The following is an 18497-nucleotide window of genomic DNA, read 5'->3' on the forward strand; positions in this document are numbered from 1 at the left end:
CAGGTATTTCCAAAGCCCAGCAGCTCAACCTAGACCTTCAACACACCCAATTCCTCAACTAGAACGCTCATTGTACCATGAGATACCGTCATGATCTGCACCACCCTGACCAAAGTAAGCAAGTGCGCATCTTCAGCTCGAGGTACAGCATGTGCTGGCCAAACCTTGTCCAAGGGGCTGAGCTGTAACCTCTTCAAAGACAGCAGATTGTGACTCGTGGCCTTCAAACATTTGCTATTCTTTTTTATACTTATTAAAGATGTTTACATTATTTGTGAATAAGAATCCTTGCTTTACCTCATACCAGTATTTCTCAATTCCTTTACTATATACTGAGATTTACTAAAAATAAGCAAAAATTTAAAAGTAAAAAGTAAAGAGTAAAGTAAACTATATATACAGTGTTAAACTTATCGTAGAAAAGCTTCGCTTCAGCTCAATAAACTATGACATTAATTACAGCATCAATTAAAGCCTCTAAAAATATTGCAACAATTAGAAATAATTAGTTACTGAAAGGGCAGATTAAACCATTGAAGCAGCCATGTCTTCCATTAACTGAACACCAAGCTATTAGTTCTGGAGCATCCCAGACCACACATAAGGGAATTGCTGACCTCCCTCATGACACATCACCTCATGTCTGTGCTCCCTGAGCTGCCACCATCCTTCCAGAAGGGAAATACACCCACAGGCAAGAAATAAGACTTGTCACCAAGAACTACTGCTGCTTTCAGTGCTTTAATTGTTTTTCCGTCTGCCCTTTTCACCACACATTGAGATGAATTTCCTTTCTAGGAATCAGCTTTAACAGGAAATATTAAAGATTAATTTGCAATTACAGAAAGGCCTCCACTGTGCAAATCTAAAAACCAAGCAGCACACTTCATAGTCTGGTACGTTTGTGAGCTGTGATTATGCCCATCTTCCACTTAAGTGATGGACTTTATGGCTACCAGCTAGCACTTCAGAGCCCAGAAAGGATTGTTGGCCTTGCCACAGCAGTCTCAAACTCCTCCTGAATGTACAGATTTGGGAAGAAACCACGCCTTGATTTTCACAAGCCTTTGTTTTTACTTTTTTTAATCCTTAAAATAACAAATTCTACTAAACTTCAGTTTTATCAAATCTCCTGAAGCCTAATCCTGACTTCTGGAGTGATTTAAAAATTGCAAGTTTTGCAGGTTTGGAATGTATAAGTATATACAAAAATTACATAGATAAGGGAAACATGCAGACATTTAAAAAAAGGGAGCTTTAGAAATAGACATGTAGACGTGCACGTTGTGAAAAATGCATGAATCTGTGGGAAATTTGGCCTTTGCTGTTTTACATACTGCTAAGAATTGTAATACTTGCAGCAGTGGACAGAACTATTGACAATATTTTCTCTTTAGAAGATTGCAACCCCTTAAGAATTGAGTAACTCATTAAACTTTCAGCTGGAGGTTGTTGCATATGTTACCCAACAGCACCTGTGGCCATTATTCAGTGTCATTTCTATGGAAGTTTCCAGTACTCCTGTAATCAAAGTTTCAGGATAGGAATGCCTCTTTAATTTTAATGCAAGGTTTTCAAGAGACAATATAGAAAACACACACAACGTAACTGGACTCTTCCAGGTATTACAAAGCATTAGGAGCAGAGCATACAAATGAATTCCACACTCACGCAGCAACCTGTCTTACAGAGGACAGGAGGGATCCAGGTGACTAAGCAGCCAGAACTGGCAATACTGAACACAGGATTTAGTATTTACTGAATTACAGGTGCACTTAGCATTGATTTTAGCTACACGAGCATCAGCTCAAAATCACTGGATGAAACTGGACTCCCCATTATGTCGGGCTCATCTCTTCCTTGCCTTTTTCTTTCTTTGCAGCTCACAAATACCTGTCCTTGGCTGCCTTAAGTACATTCAGTGTACAATGGGAAGTGAATTATGGCAATCTACCAGCTGAGGACCTACCCTGAAGAAATTATTCTGAAGGAAGAACACTTGCAAACAGCCTCACAGAAAGCTCTTCCTGAGGCAAAACCAACCTCAGTCTCCTATTATAGCTGGGCGTTAAGGCATGGTTCTGAAGTAAGGCACTGGCATATTTAAAACAAAGAAGTGGACAACTCAGAACATCCTAAGAGGACCAGCTGTACCATTGCTAGCAATAAACTCAAAGACTGCTGTATAGAAGATTTTCCTACATCTTATTTTCCAAATTTCTCTTTCACAATACAGACTAATTTTATCTCTGGGTTCTAGTTTATATTTTTCTGCATTTAATCTTAGCTGCCTGTATCTCCTGCCTGATGTCCTATGGGATATATCCAACAAATGTATTTAGGCCATTTAGTTCAGTTACACTGATTGTGAGCAACAGTTGCAAAAGCCTCCTATGCAAAACACCTAGATATCAATAACACAGTAATTTGCTATTAGATGAATCCTCCCTCATACACTGCTGAAGCAGAAACTTAAAAGATTTCCTTCACATCTCTAATTTCAATAAAATAGATGGTTCCTAAAATTCTTCAAATGATCAATGTCCTGAACATGTAACACAGTCTGCTAAACATATGCTGATTTTTTTCCTGCTGTGCAAAGGAAAGAAGTTTACAACACCCTAGTGGACTTCATTAAAAAAAAAAAAAAGAAAGAAAGAAAAAGAAAACCTCACACAGCTTCCCTGTTCCTGTTAGTACAGCCTTTTATGCTGCATTTGCAGCAGTGTCACTGATCCAGTCACACCAGCCATACACACTCAGTCTTAAAATGAGTATACATTTCTAAAATTTCTTCAAAGACCTTTTCCCCCTTTACTGTTCCACGTACTGTCATTCTGCACCAAAACACTCCCAACCCCACAGCACAGAAACAACATATTAAAGAAACAACAGGATTTTCCATTTCACTTTTTGTTTAAAATTTATATACAAATTTTAAAAATTCATTTCTTTCTCACTGATGCTGCACTTACATTACTGGTGAAGAAACAGCATCATTTCTAAGCTAAGTGAGACACCAAAGCCACGAACAGGGCTGGAAATGAACAGCGGTGTCTCCGTGTTATCCAGCTAGGTGGCACAACAGCAACAAATTCAATCTCGTAACTAAGACAACTGCTTCAGCAATTAAATATGTCCATTCAACCAGCACTTCATCCTTACAGTAACATATGTAAACTAGTTTTTTCTGCTTATGAAAAAGATTTTATACAAACACAAGTCGGCGTGTTAAGCAGAAGTCAGACACATGATCAAAATCGACTCATCTGGAGACCACAGTAGCCATGACATGGTGCAGTTCTGTCTGCTCAAATGCACCGCAGGTATAATTCCCATTCTATTCTGTCATTTCATTTCAGCCTTAGGTCTTTCAAAAGGAGGAGTTTTATGCAGATGAAGTCTGAAGGACATTCTCCAGTCCCAAATATTCTTTGGCTCAGAGCCCAGAGCCTTTGTTGCTGTGAGGTGAAACAGCCTCACATGAAGAAAACAGAAACGGAGTGGAAGAAGAGACCTTTACAAACAGCTGCTGTCAGCTTCCCTCTGACAGGGTTGCAAATGCTCTAGCATGTTTCAGCTCTTCACCTCCTACCTTGTTCACCCTCACATTCTGGCCCTGCAGCAGCTTAATGTACAAGCTACTGTAAGAACGGAAGTGCAAGATAAATGACATTTTCATATATTCCACCTTGCCAACCTGTTGCTGCCAGCGAGCTCAAGCCAGAAAAACACTTTCAAGATTCTACCTGCTATGTATTATTTTTCTGCTGATAGAGGTCATTGACTATCACTGTTTCTAAGTTGTTTTGTCTGCTGAAAGCTGCAGGTTTTGCAACTATTTGATTTCCCTAAATTAAGGCCAGGCCTATTTCTACCACATCTGTTTGAGGATGAAGGGGCATTACTTCTGAATTTCACTGACATATCCATGGTCTCAATTTCACAAAATGCTGTAACACCATTTCTAGTGAGTAATCAGCACAGGATAAGAAAGAAGGTACCACAATTGGTCTGAAATAGATTAGGAATCGTCCATGTCTGACTACAAGAGTTTAAGCCTCTACCTCTGAGGGAGAGCATTAAGAAGTGAGCTAAACAATGTTACCCCCTGACTTACCTCTAAGCACTAGCTTTTCATAGACTGGTTTGGGTTGGAGGGGACCTTTAGGAGCATTTAATTCCAGTCCTTCCACTATAGGCAGGGACATCACCCACTAGACAAGGCTGCTCAAAGCCCCATCCGGCCTGGCCTTGAATGCCTTCAGGGTGAGAGCATCCACAACCTCACTGGGCAACCCGTTCCAGTGTCTCACCACCCCCACAGTAAACAATTTCTTCCTAATATCTTATCTAAATCTACCCTCTTCCAGTTTAAAGCCATTTCCCCTCATCCTGTCACTACATGCCCTTATAAAAAGTCCCTCCCCAGCTTTTCTGTAGGCCGCCCTCAGATACTGGCAGGCCACTGTAAGGTCCCCCCCGAGCCTTCTCTTCTCCAGGCTGAAGAGCCCCAGCTCTCCCAGCCTGTCCTCACAGGGGAGGTGCTCCAGCCCTCTCATCATCTTTGTGGCCCTCCTCTGGACCTGCTCCAGCAGCTCAATGCCTTCCTTGTGCTGGGGGGCCCAGAACTGGACACAGTACTCCAGATGGGTCTCATGAGAGCAGAGGGGCAGAATCACCCCCCTCATTCTGATGGATACTTCTAGTTAATAGCATAGCACTATCATAAAACAATATTATAATATTGTATCAAGAGAACTAAGTATTCAAATAATAATGGTAAATGTCATCATCTTCTTCCCAGAGAATTAACAGGAAACATTCCAGTAAGCAGCAAGCGTTGCCAAGCAATGGAATGTGGCTATATTGTTTTATTTTTCAATTATTTGTACAGCTCTTGGAAACCTTCTGTTTTCCTCTTCCTTACCAATACTAATTGATTGTGCAACAACTGTTACCACTTTATGGAAAGCATTTCTACTATGGTGTAAAATACTGACCTAATGCTGCGTCACAGCTTAGGAATTCACATAACCTACTAATTAAATTCTGGAACAGGAACTTATTTTCTGTAGATGTCCCAGTTATTGGTGTAAAAGCCTCTTTGACCCCTCTTAACAGGATCCCCATCTCCCTCAGATCTCTAGTACTACCAGTTAGACATCTGCAAACAGAGACAAGGAATGGTATTGGTCCAATTTTCATTTGTTATTTCTGACTTTTTTTAAACCATGGCAGCTTTTATGAAAGCTTTTTTTTTTTTTCTTGACAACCTCTTATTTGTTGTTGAGTTCAACTGCTGTAAGTTGCCCAGTGTAGATGGTAGAATATTAGCCAAATTAATAAACGGATTATTTTTGACATCCTACGTTTCTTAACAACCTCAGCGAGCTAAGTACATGCATAGAACTATTCACAAATACTCTGTAAGCTTTAGATATCACAGTTCACTCACAAAATATGAATGTCTGTATTAGTCTGACAGCTACATAAACTGTGCATTATCTTCCATCAACAACTACGCCACAAGCTGTTGAAGCACACAGTTTATCCACACGAATCAAGCCACCTCAGTTCATTCACCATTGTATGTAAGACAAGGATGACACCTGTTTTAGCTTCACGCAGCTTTTAAAATGAGAAAAGCAAAGCAAAATTGTCTGCATCAAAAAGAAGTTTTTCGCTTCTTTAACAACTTCACAAAACACATTCACACCCCTGGAAGTCACTTGCTTGAAGAAAAAAATTGCGTGTAATTCACACAGGCTCTTCAGCAGTAACCTTGTTTTTAAACAAATTTGGTGCAAGTTTTCCCACTGCAGCTGGCAGAAACAGCATTTTCTGGTGGCAAGAAAGCCTTTTCAGCCACAGAGCTAGACATCAACATTAGCTACAGTTTCACCTTTTTCTCCTCTCCACGCTCAGTTCAGCCGAGTAAAAGCCAAGTTCTAAAACGCTTACATGAATCCTTGGTATTTGAACCTTCGCTATGCACTTTTGTTTCACAAAGCGACTACGGGAAAAGCACCGCCTCGCCAGCATAAAGGCAGAGCCGAGCCTTACCTGCATCACGGTGACCACGTGGCAGGGGTTCAGCAGGTAGATGACCGTCCTGGTGGCGAACTTGAAGCCCACCTCCAGCCCGAAGACGAGGCACAGCGCCACGAGCAGCAGGTTCTTGCCCAGGCTCTCGTGCTTGGCGCGGGGCTGCTGCAGCAGGTGGCCCTCCAGCTCCCTGAGGTGCAGCTGCCGCAGCTTGCAGAGCGCCACGAGGATCTCGGCGGCGCCCAGGCTGAGGAACACCAGGCTCTCCACGGCGCGCTGCTGCCCGGACAGGAAGGCCGCGCACTCCGGCCCTCCGTTGCCGGCAAAGCTGGGGTCCACCCCGCCGTACAGCCAGTCCAGCAGGTTGCGGAGGCCGTACCGGGACATGGCGGGACGGCGCCTCTCCTCCTCCCCGTCGCTGCCCGGGTGCAGGTGGGAGCAGGTCGGAATCAACGCCAAAATGCCGTCGGGCTGACGGAACATGAAACGCCGGGGGTCCCGCCTCCTCCCCGCGCCTCGGGGCGAGAGTTCTCCACCTTCTCTCGGGCGTCAGCAGCCTACAAGGAGACGGACGGACCGACGGATGAACGGAGTCGGCGAGCCCCCGCCCCGCACCGCCGCTAACACGCACCGCTCCCCTCGCCCGCCACGGGACCGCCCCCCTCCCCAGCCGCCTCACCGGGCCCCGCTCGGCGCCGCCGCCCCTACCTGCCCCGCGCCGCCGTCTCCTCACACGCCTCGGCCCGCGCGCAGCCCCGGGCTCCCAACGGCCGCCACCCGCGCGCCCGCCCCTTCCCGCCGCGCGGCGCTGCTCGCGGGCCGGGCCCGTACCTCGGGCGGCGGGAACAGGCCCGGAGCCCCCGGCCTCGGCGAGGGGCGGGAAGGAGGAAGCGGCGCTCCCCTCAGCGGCGGCGAGCGCGAGCGGGCGGGCTGCTCCCCGCCGCCCTGCCGGCCCCTTCCCGACGCCGTAGCATCACCCCACCGACGTGCCTGCCTCACGCCGAAAAATGGACGAGCACCCCCGGATTGGCTGAGCACGGCTGCCCGCCCCGCCCTCGCTCCACCCCGCGCGCTCCCGCCGCCTTCCTCCCACCTCGCTGCGTGCCGGCCCGGCTTCTCTCCCCGGTCGGGGCAAATGCGGGTTCTGAATGCAAAAGATACAACCGTTATCAGAGATGAGGGAACCGGGCAGTTGTTCACACCGATCTAGCAGTAGGACGAGAGGGAATGTCCTCAAGTTGCACGAGCGGCGGCTCGGGTTGGATATCAGGAAAAATTTATTGTTAGAAAGAGCAGTAATGCATTGGCACAGGCAGAGAGGGGGTCACCGTCCCTAGAGGTGTTCACGAAAAGGGTCAGTGCGGCACTGAGGCAGTGGTTAGTGGGCAGCAGCGGCGGTACGCAGACAGCTGGACAGGGTGATCCTAGAGGTCTTTTCCAATCTTAATGGTTCTGTGGGACTCGTACATAGGCAAATAATCCAGTTACTTGCTAACATTTCATCATTGTAACCCGGTGATGTGAAAGTGAGACCTGCACGTGAAGGAAATGGTGTTATTGACTGTGAGCAGCAGAACTCATTAGCACCATTTAGCTGTAGATAAGCATTCTGCATTCCCTCATCAATGATCTCTGTTTCCTGGCTCTCCCCACACCATGTCTCACCCAGTCTTTTTTGGTGCCTCTGTAATCCCCTGCACCCAGCTGCATTCCTGCTTTAGGGGCTGCTCAGCATTTCACATTCACCCACCCAAATGCCCTCAAAGCGGAGGGCCCAGCAGCACAGCACCCAGTCAGCACTCTCATCAACATCTTCATGCTCTGAGAACCCCCAACAGCCCAAGACTGCCACACCAGCTAGGGCTGGTTTGAAATTAAAGGTGCACCCATAGGCCTGTCACTACTAGTCCAACAAAAGAGATTTCTGCTGTGCTCACATCTTGATCCTGTTCTCCCTTACTCACATACCTAGGTTTCCTGCACCCACCCAGGTATGAGGAAAAGGATTGGTAGTGCATGACCTCAAGAAGTTCATTTCCTTGTGAATGTAATCTAAAGAAATCACTGTATCTGTCAGGTGGTGTTATCTCAGTGTGCTGCTATTCTATTTATAGGTCTTTTTCACCTATAGAGTGAACTCCTACTATAGAGGAGTTCAGAACAGGAGAGATCCCAGAAACAGCCCACAGACACCGCAAAAGGTGACAGACTGGATGGAACACGTACACCTGCCATTGTAGCTGCAGTAGCTGTCCTGTTGTAAGAGTCTGAGGCATGGACCTGTTCCAGGTTGTTCATGGCAGCAAACAACCCAGCTGGTAGGCTTCATGAGGCAAATACCCTGTGCTTATCTTTGCAAGCAGCATTCCTGTATTTTACAAATAGGGAAAGAAAAGAACTGCCCAACCATTGGTGTTAGGGCTGAGCTGCCTGTGCTGGTATCCTACAATTGTTAACAGAAACCATGTAATAGAAGTTGCCATATCTTTTTTGAGAAAGTATACAAGTATATATTTAGTACATGAATAATACATTATATATGTTTATACTGTGTACTCCATTCAAGACAAGGTAATTGAAAGAAGAAAATTATAATCATAGTAAATAAGAAGCAGGTGAAATGCACGCAAGTGTTTAAGGCTAATCCACTTAATTACTGCTTTCTCAGTTTGCTTCTCATCATTTAAACAACATCAGTAGTATCACTGTCTTAAAAAAATCCTAGAAAAAAAAGCTCTTACAGAATAGCATAGATCTTAATCTTAGCTTTGAGTTAATGAGGACCTATTAGAACAAGAAAGTGAAATTGCAAGGTAGTGGTATAGCCTCTTTCAAAATTGAAAGAATAAAAATTTAACAGCAGTGCCAAATAGCCTATGCTTCATAGCAAACAGAGAGAATTTTTATAAAGTCTTCTGCAAGATGAGTTTACTACTGTATGGATTATTTCTACCTGAATATGCTGGTTGGATTCAGTCAAAACACATAGTCAGCAAGGCCATGCTCTCCCAGAATTTCATTATCATTTAAATGGTAAAGAAAATTAAAGCAATCAGTGACTTTGATGTATCAAACTTCAAAAACAGATCTGCAAGCAGATAGTTAGAACAGGTAATGCCAAGAACAAAATGATTGTAGACTGGATAGGGAAAGAAAGGATTAAGAGCACTCAGAATAATGTTTTTATATTATCCTTAGATTGCCTGAATCTAAAGAATATAATTAAAAAGATAGATGAGATGCTAAAGAAAACAAACAAACAAAAAAAACAGAAGAAGCAACTATCATTTCCAGTTGTTCAAGGTAGGACGTAATGAGGGAGGGGGAACATCCAGTGAAATATAGATTGGCCAATGTAATTAATTTCAATTCCCAGAAAAATCCTAGGACAAATCATCTAGCGAACTATTATTAGCACATAGAGGATAACCAGAGAATGACAGCAGTCAACAAGGTCTTGTCGAAAATAAATCACATCAGATAACTTGATTTTCTTCCTTCAGTAAGGAAAGGCCTTCTGGATAGGACAGAACATGCTGTCAGTTTTATTAGGTTTTTGAGTTACATGACATTTTCATTTGAAAAGTTTGAGAAATATTGGCTGGATAAATGTATTATAGGGTCTATACAACACTGACTGGATGGCACACAGTAGTTCACTGTCTATATGATATATTGGTGGGTTCCTAGAATCTGTCTTCACTTAGGCTGTTTGGTAATTTCATTAACAATGAGGATAATGGAATAGAGAACATCCTTGTTAATTTTGCATGTGACACAAAGCTGAGGGGGGACTTTTTTTTTTAATATTCTTGACATTTGAGAGTTGTTTTAAAAAAAAATAAAGCACAACAAAACAACAACAAAATTCAGTAAGAACAACCTGAATCATGGCCCAGCACATGAACTAGCATAAACCAGCTGCTACAAACCACAGCTGCCTTTCTCTTCCCCATGCTACTCACTGTCTCTCCGTTCTATGCTGAGAAAAGCCTTTCCAGGGCTGCGTGGTTGGTGTGGAGGAAACTGATCAATGTTACCATTTTAATCTCAGAGACAGTTGTAACTTCCCAGCTCTGTTTAACCCTGTTTACAGTGAGGGATGAGGTGACCTCTCTAGATTTCCACAGCCCTATTTTCCTGTGATTATCCACTCATTAAAAAGGAGCATCATTGGTGTAAAACTAGGTATTCTGATATGATGAAAGCTCTTTTGCAACAGCATCGTATTTTAAATTCATATCCAGATTGTGATTCACCACAAAGTCAAGAGATCTGGGTTCTCCAGTCCTGATGGGCTAGGTGGCTTACATGCAGTTCCTTCATTATCTGTTTGAGTTTCAGCTTCTTTCAAAAGCACTCTGAACTCTGCAAGTAAGGATTGAGTAGTATTGACAGAGCACTAAGCATTTGCTCTCTTCTGTTTGTTAACCACTTCTTCTCTTCCTTTCACTAAGTAATTTATGCTCTCTTTAAGATCCATTGTAAACACAACTCATACATCAATACAGAAGGTTCTCTAAAAGAGATAAATTCCTGTAACTAAAGTGTTCGGATGAGAGCCTGAGGCTTTTTCTCATATCTAACATTGGATTTATTTTTCTGTCTGTGACTTCTTAAAGTTATCAAAATGATGAAACCTAGCATTGATACATGAAGAAATGCTGGGGTCCCAAGTGTACCAGAAGTCAGCCATCCAGAGCAGCCTCACATGGAGCCTCTGCATGCACACCACCTGCCTGGGGGCTCCATTCTAGCTCCAGCCTGGTCCCAGGGGATTTATTCCTGTTTTATGAAAGAAGCCTGAAGAATAAAGCAATTATATATATATTTTTTGAAGTTCATGCAAGAAGTCCATGGCAGCTGTAACACAATGAAAAGCATAGCAATGACAGAATAGTATCAAAGCCCTAGGCTGCAGCAGAGGAGGATATGCTCAAATGCAGCAGCCACAGAAACAGAGGAGGGGGGGGAAGCTGCTTACCCTTAGAAAACCTCAGATACACAGGGATCTCAAGCAAGATACCCCAACCTCCACTGCCAACCCTTAAATGAGGTCTGGGAAGGGATGGATCCTGGCTCTACCCCTTCCAGTCACTCAGGTTCATTGCATGCACCTGAGCTCTCCGGGGTTGGCCCTGCCTTCCCACCAGGTGCTCCATCACTGCTTCAAGTCATGACTTAGCATTCCTGCTACAGAAGACAAGACTGAACTGAAAAACCTACATTTCATCCTCTTCCATTTTCTCTTTTCTCCTCCCACCATTATTAGACGTTTCTTGGTTAGACATGAGGGATGTCATCTTGCCAGGCTGACTGTGCCTTGTGGAGAGAAAGGTTTGCTTTGTTCCCTCAGCTTGTGAGTTAACATTAATGTCGTTTTATGTGCATGATCTGGGTAGTGAGAAGTGTGCCATATGTGAGTTTCTACTCTTACTGTCATAGGTACTAGGAAGGAAATGAGAAATACCTACCTAAGATAGACAGTAAAGAGGCCATGTGGATTGAAGGAAAAAGCAGGAACGGGGAGAAATTTTGCACAGCATTGTTAGCTGCCAGTTAAAGTACTGCAGTTTGTTTACTTGGATTTTTAATAAAATAATATGAACATTATGTGCAGGATCTTTGATCTGATGATCTTTGGAGATGCAAGTGGTGTTTGAGTCACAAATTCATCCTTCTCATCTGCTTAGAATGGAAGGTGGGTTGAGTCTGCTTGTTAATCTGTCATTTCTTGTATGAAGAATAGCACTTGGCACAGTATTGCAATCTGAAGTATGCTTTGAGCACTCAGAATGAGACTTGGAATAGCCACAGAGTAGCAGTTGCAGACTTGGGGCATGAACGTATTCAAGTCATGTGCACAGAGAGCAACAACATTTCTGCTGCTTAGACTTGTAAACCAGAGGGCTTGTTTCCGTGCAAAGCAGAATCCGGGGCTTTGGCTTTCTAGTGGCACCCTACCTCTTTTCACCTGGTCTTTTTGCTGCGTTCTTTGCTGCACAAATTAAATCAAAGGTGCTTTTCTTTCACAAATCAGAGAAATTGGTTCCCTACTCTGAATAAATCTTCAGAAGTGTATACACATACACGCTTCTTCTCTCTTTTTCAGTGTTGTTTTCATTGTCAGCTTGGCTGTGATATACCTAGCCGAGATCGACAAAGTCCTGAAAAATTTTATAGTCTGAAGAAAATTCTTCTCCTTTTTTCCCACCTTTCAAAAAGTAATCTGAATCATGATCGTTTGAGGAAGCAATGCAAAAGATGTTATACCAACTATGGTAAATGCTGCTTGCTTACTTGTTTTATTTTATTGACTATGAACAAGGGAAGCAGAACGATCCATTTCAACTCTTATATTTAAATAACTTTATTGTGCTTCGGTGGCAGGGCTAGAGAATATTAACTCTACACTTCAGAGCTGTTTAGTTTAGGACAAATACCTAACCAGGAGCATTTCTTTCACTGTTAGTTTTCATAAATGCATTACTCCTTGCTCACGCTTGACTCGAGCATGCTAACAGTTCAGAAATAGGTCTCTACCCTCAGTTTTTAGAATAACTGTTGGTGGTTCATTCTCAAGTTTTGACAAAAAAAAATAAGCACTCACCCTCGTAGGGTGCAAGAACAAGATGATTCTCAAAGCATCTCCTTGCATACTGGTATCAGCAAGTGAAATATTCAAGAGCTAGTAATTATACTGTCATTAATCTACAGACTAAATATTCTGCTCCCTAAACAGAGGTGCTTATAGACTTATATACTTTTAAAAAAGCTTAATTATTGATCGTTCGCACTTTTAAGAATACATGTGCAACTAGACGTGGCTACAGGACAGCTACCTGCAAAGAATCAGTTGATAAACCACTGAATGCAAAGCTGGTTTTCCTTCTCTTTTCTTTCCTTTGTTGTTGTTGTTTTTCCTTACTGAAATGTACTTTAATAGCGATACTACCATTTGTTATTCTGAATTCCCTCTGTTGAGTCAGCTGCTCACATATATTATGTATGAATTTAAATAAAGGCTTGTTGAAGTGTAATTGTTTATTTCTTCTCAAGGAATTTTCTTGCGGGAAAGATGAAAGTCTGTATCACTTATCATATCACTCCCTGTCAGCTAATTTAACTAGAACATATGCTAGACAATACTGAAAAACAGTAAATGTCAACTTGAAACATTCAAAATTGAAGCTTAAAAAGATTTTGTATCTTCTTTTACATAAAAAGCTGCAATATTAATAGGCACAAAACCAGTTGGATGTAAAAGCAGGCAGAAATAAAGAAAAACCTTTAGTGTGTGAGACTAACAAGACTAACAGTTCCACATCTTATTTTCTCTACCCACATGGAAGTTAACAGGCCAAACTGTACAGTCTGTACAACTGGTACAGGTTGAAGATGCATCTGAGAAATGGTGATACATTTCTTTGTAGGCTTGTGTGTTAATTGAGTAAAGGAAGATGTTTGGAGATTAGGAAAATAATATTTTTTGTTAAGATCAATATGAAAAAAATGAATCTGATACAAAACATATCTGAAGAAAATTAATGTTCCCATCCAGTTATTAGAATTCCTCTTAAGCTTGAAGTATTTTCAGAACTAACAGAAAGAATGACAGATCTTTTCATACATTGGTAACTAAACATTTTATGCCTAAAGTGCTCAGTGACATTCACCCCCATGTTTGTGTCCTGTGTTGTTTAGCTATTTTTCAATTCTTAAGGTATTTGCTTCATTATATGTCCTGTGCCAGCATCGTATTATTGCTAAGTATAATAAAAGGCATTTTGCAAAGAACAGCACGAACTGTTTTTCTTGGAAGCTCAGCCTCAACAGCACTTTTCTCACGGTTGCCCTCCAAGTCAAAATATTATACTATTAACGTAATGCACACTTATTCACGCTTATATCCACAGCAATTCAATAACCCTCGTAACAACATTAAGCTAGGCTGTCAGCAAACCAGACTCAAATAGAAGGTGATCTCTGAAATGCCTACAGATAGCCTGTACGATGCTTCTCATGCTAATGCCTCAGGAAAAAAAAAATGAAGTCAGAGAATCAAATCAGGGCTGAAGCTGATTTCTGTATTAGTGCCACAAGAACTGTTAGCCTGGTTTGTGTTTGTTAATCTTACCCATGGCTGATATGCACAGTTGGTACGTGATTCTGAAAGTCTACATAAATATGCAGGGAGAAGAGTCTGTGCTTTCCAGTTTTGTTCTATTTTGCTATAATTTATTGGGCACATTGACATCCTTGAAGTCTTACTGAAAAACATTTTAGTTCTTATCAATGAAACCTGTCAAGCAGAGACAGAAGAGCTTAAATGCGAAAAGAAAAAACTAAGCTTTTAGGAAGGCTGGTAAATGATGGTAAATGGATTTTAAGAGTTTAAAAATTATGATATTTATACAAAACTCCAATTTTTTAAATTTGCAATTTCCTGATAGTCATATGCAAATAACTGCAGCGTTCATCAGCTTAGATCAAAAATGGTACATAACATGAATAACAAGAAAGAGAATTAAAGATTAAAAAGATAAAGCTGTATGTAGATTCTGAATGTAGATCAGTGCTTAAAATAAGAATTATTTTTCCAGAATTAGTTCCAGAATTATAAATTGCCCATCAAAAGCCTGAGAAGCACAAGTACAGTTGCAAGCATTGACTCAAGCTTACTCAGCTTACTCAAGGTCACTGAAACAAGTTCCTCCTATGGAACAGAGCCTTTCCAGGCCACTGAACTCTTGAGGAGACTTCAGTAACCAGAGTGACCTTCTATCACATCCTCAAATCAGTAATAAGAATCTCAGTCTAAAATACACTGTATTTGTTTTCTGCTGTTGGTACCACACAGGATATTAACAGAGGAAACAAAACAACCACTGTTGTGACAATGCATGAGAATGAATTTGGTCTGTAAGCAAATTTTTCACGTCTTCAAAGGCAGAAGTAAACACCTTGAATGGTGCTAAGGAGGTGAGGCCATACGTATTCCAAAAAGCCAAATAAAGGATAATCAAAGTACTATGTCAAAACTTGTTTTGTTCACATGAAAAGTGTGTGTTTCCAAAATTACAAAGTCAAGTAACTGGCATTTTTCAACTATGACTAGGAAAGAGACTATTTTAGATGAACATGATGAAAATAGACGGTGAGTGTATGTACTAGTTTTTTCATGTCAGTAATAACTCAAACTGCCAAACATGAGAAGCTGTGGGTGTTAAGCACTGGAGTAATAAACCCCTCATCAAAAGGAAACGTAGTGTCTGCATGTGGAGATGGCAGAAAGATGGTAAATGGTTGGTCAGAGACTAGAAGAAAATAAGTATTTTTAGGATTTGAAAGTATAGAAGCCTCACGTAAGATGAAATGATATTGAAGTTCTTTGCTTTTGACACTTAATTCAATCATCTTGTTAAAATGCTATACGGAACAATGAGCCCTCTAGTGGTTGATCACCCTCTTACATCCTCATGCTCTATGTTAACTGATGCAATTAAAGAATTGTTTTTAGTAGCAGCACAATCTGTGTTGTTTTAACTCTTGAGGACGTTGCCATCACTTTTCTTAATATGGGAAATGAAATAGTAAGAACTGGATCAGTTCAGTTCCAGTGCCTGAAAGGCCAGTAGAAGGGATCCAGGATTACACCCACTTAATGTAAGGTAGCCTTCTGTAAGGGAGATTGACTTTAAATACCAAGGAATTCCAAGTTGGATTCCAGTGATGACAGAGCATTTGGTCACTGGGAGCTTGGCAAGGGCCTAAATATATCAAGCATTGTTTACTTCCTATAGAGATGGAACAAACGCTGGAGAAAATGTTCAAAGTTTGCAGAAAGGAAGGAAGGAAGACATTGTGTGCTCTCCTGTTATTGCTGAGAGAAGGAAATAGATTTAGCAGTTCTCTAATGAGGGAGCAGAAAGAAATCAGCTCTAAGTTGCAGCAGTCACTGGGCTGAAATCAGTGATAAATAATCTGATTTCAGTATTCTTGAAATGTGTAAGGATTGCGTTTTTAGGAATGCATTGACATGTAAATATAAGAGCATTTTTTGCTTAGGCCAATGTAATGCAAATTGGTTAAAGGAAACAAGATAGTCAGTCTCTGCCTTTAATCCCACCTCAGCATTCAGCTGGGTCCTGTAGCCAGGAGCTCCTTTATTCGTACTACATTAACAGATGCATGCTAGCAGCTTTCTGTGATGCAATGGAGGAGTTGAAAGGGCTGTTTTTTTTTCGAGCTTGTTGCATTGTGACTTCTAGATAGATCAGCTTCTTTCAGTTTCTTAGTCTGTTTTATGGGTCTTGGAAATATTTACCACTGAGCTCTCTCAATTTATTAGGGCTCAGAGTTTGTGTACATGTAAGTGATTTAATTGCTGGACTGATGAAGTGCATCACACTTAGGGCTAGCTGCTTGTTTTCTCCTCTGTGATTGCTAGGAAGAGTTTTTCTGTGCTCTCAGCCTTGACACAATCTTTTCCTGCCACGACAGGGGCTCAAGGCTGCAGAACTCACCACTGGCATATTACCTCTAGCTTGTATTGGACTCATTAACTGATTTTTCCTTTCAGAAATTCTGACTAATGTGAAAAGAGGCACTAAAATTATTTTCTTAAAACAAAGCATCCTTAAACAGAAACAGGAGGAAAGGAATTGGCAGAAACTGTACTGTGGGTGCGTAGGTCAAAAGGAAAGCTCAGACTTCTGGAAGCATGTAATTGAAAACTTTGTCCAACAAAGGGGAAAAGAAGTAACAAAAAGATATCCCAGCTTGAAAACATTCACGTAATTCATGTTTTCAGATGCATTTGCTGCTTTTTATAAAGACCAAGGAGTACAAACGTCAGCAAGATAAGCAAAGAAAGCTCCAGATATTGAGTCACACAAACAGAATGAGATACAGCTTTCTCATTAAAAGATTTTTTAAACCTTCATCATAATACTAGAGCATGCTCTCTCGTGTTTGGATAATACCACTGAAAATGAAGCAAATGAAACAAGATATATTTAAAATATATTTGTATAACTGAAGTATTTACCTGTTTTCTATTTTCACAGAACACATTGCCACTACTGGGCAGGGAGGTGATATTATATGGAAGGTAGTGCAACATAATCAACGCTTATTTAATTGGTGTTATTAAAATCATTGCCTATATTCTGATAACTATTTTGTAATACAAAATAAACCTGACAAACAATTCATCTGAGTGGAGCAAAATCAAATCCAAAGCATTCTGCTGATACAATTCCAACCACAGAGTAACATCGCACCAAAGCACCAATTTCTGCACTGAGATCCTAATGCTACCCAGAATTCTTCAGTGTCTTTTGGCTGGATGGTTTTGATAGCTGGCAGGTCTGCTCCTGCTCCCATTAAAATACGAAGCAAAACATTGTGCTGTCACAGTGATATGGGAGAAATGTGACTATACTTCAACCTGAGCTTTGTTGGATAACATCACTGTGTGGGATTTCTAAGGACTGAGGCGGGATCTGATCAGTGTTTAAAAATACCTGAAGGGAGGTGGGAGGCAAACAGACAAGGCCAGGCTCTTCTCAGCAGTGTGTAGTGATAAGACAAGGAGCAACGGCCTAAAACTTGAACATAGGAAGTTCCATACAAAAATGCGGAAGAACTTCTTTATGGTAAGGGTGACAGAGCACTGGAGCAGGCTGCCCAGAGAGGTGGTGCAGTCTCCTTAAGTGGAGATATTCAAGACCCATCTGGACGCCCACCTGTGCAGCCTATTGCAGGGAGCCTGCTTTAGCAGAGCTGTTGGACTCGATGATCTCTTGAGGTCCCTTCCAATCCAAGCAGTTCTCTGTGATTCTGTGATTTGTTATGTTAATCTATTCAAATCATATACTGTCATCTGAAATCCGAGAAGAAAACTCTCTAACTCCAGTGTGGTGGTAGTTAGAAAGCAGAAATTACTTACTCTCTTTCTTATATTCCTATTTTTTTTTTCATCGATAACATTTTTATTGTTTTATTTTATCAAAGGATAGAAGTCCCATCATTCTCATGAGCTTGCATGAAGCGTTTTAATAGGAGGTGATGTGGCAGAGCATATAGAAGCTCAAGTTCACATTGTGAAATGGAATACTTGTGAAGATCTGTCCTCTTGAACCTTTTTACTGTACTCCAAAGGTCAGAAGTTCAATGAAGACATTTAATTCAAGGAAGAAATTTACAGTGACAGCACGGGAAGCTACTAATATTCGTATGGCTTAACATATCAGTTCTCATTTATTTAACTGTCCTAACCTGACCATTTTCCAGTTTTTCTCCCTAGTAGTTCCCTTCCTTCTTTCAAATGAAATATCCATAATGCACTGTAAGAACCATAATTTTTAAAATAACATTAATTAAAAATATTTTATGGACCTCTCTTTCTGGGTCATAAGAACATGAGCAGTCAGTTTCTTCCTGCG

General features: G+C 41.5%; 1 protein-coding gene and 1 long non-coding RNA gene across 4 annotated transcripts in view; both read right to left on the reverse strand.

Annotated features, from left to right (window-relative positions):
* Positions 1 to 7294, reverse strand: part of TMEM164 (transmembrane protein 164) — a 41697-nt gene extending 34403 nt beyond the window's left edge. The window contains exons 1-2 of one of the 3 annotated variants that reach the window (XM_021406424.1): positions 6880 to 7294; positions 6067 to 6605 (exon numbers count right to left, since the gene is read on the reverse strand). In XM_021406424.1, the coding sequence (XP_021262099.1) occupies positions 6067 to 6531 (465 nt within the window). In that variant the 5' untranslated portion in view covers positions 6532 to 6605; positions 6880 to 7294. Of the gene's footprint in view, positions 1 to 6066; positions 6606 to 6756 lie in introns of those variants that run through there. The other 2 variants (XM_021406425.1, XM_021406426.1) reach the window with 2 other exon arrangements.
* LOC110403316 lies at positions 9885 to 17633 on the reverse strand. The gene is made up of 2 exons (XR_002441618.1): positions 11033 to 17633; positions 9885 to 10851 (listed from the first exon to the last, which is right to left on the reverse strand). It is a non-coding gene; the product is annotated as an uncharacterized LOC110403316 (long non-coding RNA).

This window comes from Numida meleagris, chromosome 8 (assembly GCF_002078875.1).
Source record: "Numida meleagris isolate 19003 breed g44 Domestic line chromosome 8, NumMel1.0, whole genome shotgun sequence".
In the NCBI taxonomy this organism is placed as follows: domain Eukaryota; kingdom Metazoa; phylum Chordata; class Aves; order Galliformes; family Numididae; genus Numida; species Numida meleagris.